A 5,449-nucleotide genomic window follows, 5' to 3' on the forward strand; every position below is an offset into this window, starting at 1 on the left:
TTATTACCACCAACATCAAACGCGAAGCGATACACTATTTGCCAATTATCATTACCTTCAATATTTTGGAGTGCCAGAAGAGTGCAGAAGTAAATGAATAAGCAAAACATCGCTACCGCTGACCACGACATTCAACATGTGTCGCTACCATTTTTCTCACTGACAAGATCTAACTATGAAACTGAAACAGGGATCTCTACCGACTACGACAGACCCTCGGTGTACGAGATCATACATCGCCAAGGATCGGCCGCTACGCTTCTTTGAGTTATAAAATCACAGGCTAGACTACACACTAATAGGTTCCTTCAACTTACAAGAGCTACTGCAAATTTCTCATTCACAATGTCTCTGTTCTCGGGTAGAAGGGTGGCGTGGTAGTAATGATTCGGGCGGAAAAGGATGGTGCTACCTTGACCAGTGTCAAACTTGTACAGAAGACCAGGTATGACAAATTCTCCACCCTCAGGGGAGCCATATGCAGTCCAACAAACAATTTCAAACCCCGCGCTATCGCCCAGGCCCCGTCGTAATTGCACCTCGCCACCTCTGGCAACGTAAAGGTTATGAAACGGCACGGTCTCACCTTCTAATCCTATCCTTAGATCGTGTCCAAGTCCAGCCGATCGTTGCTCAAGGTCGCGACACACTTGTGGCCCGAAGTAAGATGATATGCCATTGTAGAGTTGGCTCGCCACAAGATTTGCACTGTCATATAATGCCTGGTCTCTCTCAGACATTCGCTTGCGCTGGGAGTGCGTGACGGCATTCTCTAAGCAACAAACTGGAGCTGGAGCTTTTACTTTACCTCCACGGCTGGATGTTCGGGAACTGTCGTCTAGGAATGGCGTGAAGGTATGGAGAGAGTTCATCAATGCCGATAATGAATGTGCATAAAACTCAGCAAATATGGTTGGAACGTACATTATGAGTATGTCATCCAGAGTGAAATCGCTGAGATGAATCCCATTCAGCAACGTGTTTCCGAGAAACACAGTTATGGGTTCCTTAATTGTCTTCACTTTCTCTTTCATGGTTGTTTTCCACGTGGCTTTAAAAATGGAAGTGTCCAAATTAACGCCGCTTCCTGCTACACCATCTCCTTCCCGTACATCCGAGTAAACAATCTGTACGCTTGTATTGCGCTTCAAGCTGAACTTCTGTCGTAGCATTTGTGCTTCATGCCCCAGCAGAACACAATGCAGCACAAGGAAGGAGGTCCCTGCCTTCGCCCGACGGTCCTGCCACATCCTCACTAACCTCACGAAGTCCGACCCAGACGTGATAGCTTCCTCTCCATAGAGAATGTCATAAATTGTTTCCAACTCCACATCAGTATTAATGCTTGGTCTGCTGGGATCGTCCTCCGTGTAACGACCCTCACGTATCTTTTGGCAGGATTGATGCGGTGCTCCTGTCTGCAAGGACTGAGTCGAAGACATAACTCGTAGTTTCAACATTACATAACTCTTCATTGATCAAAAAGCTTGAACAACTGCGCAGCGAGGTCTACACATGGGTCTTTGGATTGCCGATTCTCGTCACATGCAGAGCATGCATACGATTTCCGTAGATGTTCCTGATCTTCCAACATCATTCGTAATCTTCTGCGGACATCTACAACAGAGACCAAGGATGAGGCATTGACACATATGAACCACTGTATAGCACGGTGTAGAAAAAGTTCAGCAGAGACGTCTAGGTCCTCCCCAACCTACATCAATGCTTACAAGCCATATGAAATTAAAATGCCCGAGGCACTTTTGCAAGAGAAAGTGCGCTCTCATCCAAACAACAGGAAAGCATGTACAACACTGAAAGCTTCTCACCTTTCGGAGCTTAGCGTGTGAAACTGGGCCATCGATTAACGTTCTAATGCTGAGGTGCGCGTGATCAGTCCAGATTTGTAGTGAAACATGACTGCCAAATCCCACCTCAGCTAGATATCTCCCTGATCTTCCTGCAAATTGTGCGAGCAGTGGGCAAAATGTAAACGCATGGAGGTCATTACTTCGAACAACTCAGAAGATTATTAAACCAGTGCACATTAACAAGACCACTTCCAAAGGTTGAAGAGTACGAGGACTGCACAGCGCCAAAAACACAAAAGCTCTAAGTTCAGGCAGAACTTAGATCTGACACTCGAACGACAGCAATCTAAGCATGAGAAGTAAAACTAACGTCAACTTCCAAATAGACATCGATGGAGCCAATCAATACGGATGCCGAGTGCTGACATTAGGGTCAAAGACCAAGGGCAGATGACAATACTTCAAACAAATCCAAGAAACCGTGGAGGTGATATTTGATTCATGACTTCCGGGCTCTGAAATTATGTCCAGTACAATCTAGTGAAATGCAGATGATTGGCTCTGAATACAGTGTCCCAAGATACTCCTCATTGTTCACCAGCATTATGACACTGTTGCAAACGATAGAACTGCAGTGTTTTCAGACTGACAGAAGACTAGAAGGGCCGGTACACCCAGAAATAACAGAATGTAGGGGAAAGGGGGAAATAGCCGACCTCGAGATGCAGATCGAAGACTAATATTTCGTGTTTTACGAGATCAAATTCCCTGCGTACCCTGTTGAGAACCATTCAGAATCTGTCTGATTTGGAACAGTCGTGATAATAAAAGGAAAATAAACTACTGGGATTCACTGTCGAAGGACTCTGGTGTAGGAATAGAACTGCCGATACATACTGTAGACCATGTTAGTTTTTGCAAGTTCCTGATACTGTGATCAAGGACCCTGAACACGAAGCTGGTACGGCTATTCATTGCTTCCAGAATGAGACTCAACGCTGCTGCTTCAACATGTATTCAGCATGATCGAGGACGGCCACAGAGTTTATTACAGCGTCTTCCAAAACTAGAGTATGTTTATCAATGCCATGCACACAGAAAGTAGCAGGAAAGGTACCCTCAACAACGACCCTCGGAAGCTAAATCCGATTACGGTGCAGGTGTCACCATCCTTGAGCGACAAGCCATAGGGAATTAAAGTTACGTAAAGCATTTCATAATGGCTCTGACCATGTGTAGGAAAAATAATCTCACCTGAACGACGTGAACACAGTCCAAGTATCCTCCTCTTCACGGATCAGACGTAGCGTGTCCTCAAGGACGCAATCCTAACCAATTTACCTCTTAAGCAAGAACAGTTTGAGTGATCTTCACTTCACAACATCGGTTTCTCGGTGACCACCACCGCAACCCTACTGGATTAACTACTACGCGAGATATCCAACTTAACAAACTGGTTCAACAACCATGACACATAGCGTGAAACTACGATCGTCAATAACCAGAACGTGCAGCCCTAGGCCGAACAATTGCAAAAGAGTCTGGCGTTTGAGTCAGCACTCCTATTGCACTTCCACATCTAAAAGTAAGCTATCAAGGATCAACGCTACTGCTCAGAAGACTGCAAGTTGGTCAGATTGAATCCCCGCTGCATGAACCATAGGTTTCAACGGATATCAGCCACTACGCTCTGTATCTCTTCGTCAAAACACACCAGCACGCGGCCTATAAACTTGCTGCATTCGCAACGAGTGGCTGCAAACGCATGACAACGCCAACCCTTCCCGTTCTCTCTCGAAATCTCCTGAAACAAGGTTTTCTGTCTAGTTGACTAGCCACCTAAGAAAAGACGCGCAAATCCTGTCGGGCAACAAACCTGCAACACTACCAGGATTCATTCGAAAATTGGAGACGAATCATGCTAGCCGGGCGGGATAATTCGCTTGGAACAAGGGAAAGAGGAGGTGGAGTGCAAGGAGGAAGAGAGGTGGGGAGAGAAAAAAAAAAAAAAAAAAAAAAAAAACCATTGCATGCTGATTGTATGTGGGAGAGCACTAGGGTAGGGACGCCGATTAAGAAGCTTATCGTAGGGGGTGCCCAGATAGTCCCGTGGGTGGGCAGCACCATCATCCAGCCATGATGATGGTGATAATGGAGCTGGATGCCATCAACATACTAATAAACCTCTAGGCAAGACGTGATGGTACTTACCACCAGCTTTGTAGCCGGTCCTCTCCTGCGGCTTACGAACCCTCGGCAGCCTGGGCCTACTACGCCCCTTCTTCAGCCTAGCCGAGCCCACACCAAGCCGGAGGAGAGAGAGAGACGCAGAGAGACAGACAGACACACACACTCACTCTCACACACAGACACACAGCCAGACACACAGACTTACACAGAGACAGACAGCAACCGCCTGGAACTGGGCGAGCCGGTCATCTCGTCAGAGCCCAAATTAGTAAAAAAAGCAGTCTTTGTGGGGGCGGGGAGATAGTATAGGGATTTGGGAGCAGCATGGAGACCATGCACTGAGGGTGGAGCCAGTGAAAAAAGGGCAATGAAGGAAGAATGATAAATGATGCAGCCCTAAAAAAAGTTGCCAATCTTTGCTTCCTTCCCTTTGCCTTTCTTTTCTTTTGTTCATTGCAGCAAATATGGGTACTATTCAGAGGAAAAGGCAACAGACATGCATTAGCATTCCAAGGACATTAGCCCCCTGCAGCACCCCCAGTACATGATACAATGACAAGTAAAAGAAACCAACTTTGTTTGACATTGTCAATACTTCCTTGCAAGTTCTGTTTTGGATAGATATGGAATTACTTGCTTACTAACTTGCAGGAAAAAAGTTAAATGTTTTGATATGAGATAGATGAGCTCACTTGGAGGTTGGACCCAGCTTAAATAGGGAACCCAGTGAAGTTGAGGCAGAGAGGCATTCAGAGAGATAGTAGAGTGGAGTTATGAGGGTGTGGTACTCAGCAGGTAGTAATGGGGGGGGGGGGGGGGGTGAGGAGGAGGGGGATGGGTGAGGGCAAGCAGCTTGCCTCAGGAAGCCATGACTGAATGGACCTGCCCTGTTTTAACTGAGCACCAAGACAGAAGGGGGAGAGGGTACTGTGATGGGCTGATGATGGATGCAGAGAAAGGAATGGGATAACTTAAATAGTGCCCATAACATTTATCATGTTTATGAGGTGAAGGTGACAAAAACCATTGCAGGAGCAAATGAGGGAGTTGGAGGTTGGAGTCATGTTATCTGGGATAGTCACCCTCTATGGGACAATATCCAACTTCTTACACCTTTCACTGTCTCACATGTAACAAAAATAAATAAACATACAGTAAATGCAAGAAAACTGGAAGCAAGAGCAAGGAGAGTGTGTAGCATACCTTCTCTTTTTGCCATCTGCTCCTATGTTGAGTAACCGTGAGGGAATGCTTGCCAGTAGGCACTCATTTGGAAGATTGCAACTTGGCCCTTTTTTTCCACCTGCAAAGCAACACATGCAACCATCTCTGCAATTCTTCTAAGTGCAAAATCTTGCTTTCCTTGGAATTCCGTACAGAATCCGGCAAAATCCCATATCAGAACTGGCTTTAGGATCTGCTGACCCTTTTGAAGCATGACAAATTCT

General features: G+C 46.1%; 1 protein-coding gene across 4 annotated transcripts; it reads right to left on the minus strand.

Annotated features, from left to right (window-relative positions):
- LOC112281063 (uncharacterized) lies at positions 1–4,170 on the minus strand. Of its 4 annotated transcripts, XM_024517226.3 has the most exons (4): positions 3,066–4,012; positions 2,528–2,588; positions 1,830–1,960; positions 1–1,617 (listed from the first exon to the last, which is right to left on the minus strand). In XM_024517226.3, exon 4 carries the CDS (start codon positions 1,473–1,475, stop codon positions 309–311), a length of 1,167 nt encoding a protein of 388 aa, XP_024372994.1. In that variant the 5' UTR covers positions 1,476–1,617; positions 1,830–1,960; positions 2,528–2,588; positions 3,066–4,012; the 3' UTR covers positions 1–308. The 4 variants fall into 4 exon arrangements, with proteins under 4 accessions (XP_024372994.1, XP_024372995.1, XP_024372993.1 ...); XM_024517227.3 differs by lacking the exons at positions 2,528–2,588; positions 3,066–4,012 and adding an exon at positions 4,023–4,170; XM_024517225.3 differs by lacking the exon at positions 2,528–2,588.
- Positions 4,171–5,449: the final 1,279 nt, after the last annotated feature.

The sequence above is a fragment of the Physcomitrium patens genome, chromosome 4, assembly GCF_059467195.1.
Source record: "Physcomitrium patens ecotype Gransden chromosome 4, ASM5946719v1, whole genome shotgun sequence".
Taxonomy (NCBI): domain Eukaryota; kingdom Viridiplantae; phylum Streptophyta; class Bryopsida; order Funariales; family Funariaceae; genus Physcomitrium; species Physcomitrium patens.

Bases quoted from the DNA above. Each gene is read 5' to 3' on its own strand.
- LOC112281063 (XM_024517227.3), bottom strand. From the start codon at position 1,475: ATGAAGAGTTATGTAATGTTGAAACTACGAGTTATGTCTTCGACTCAG.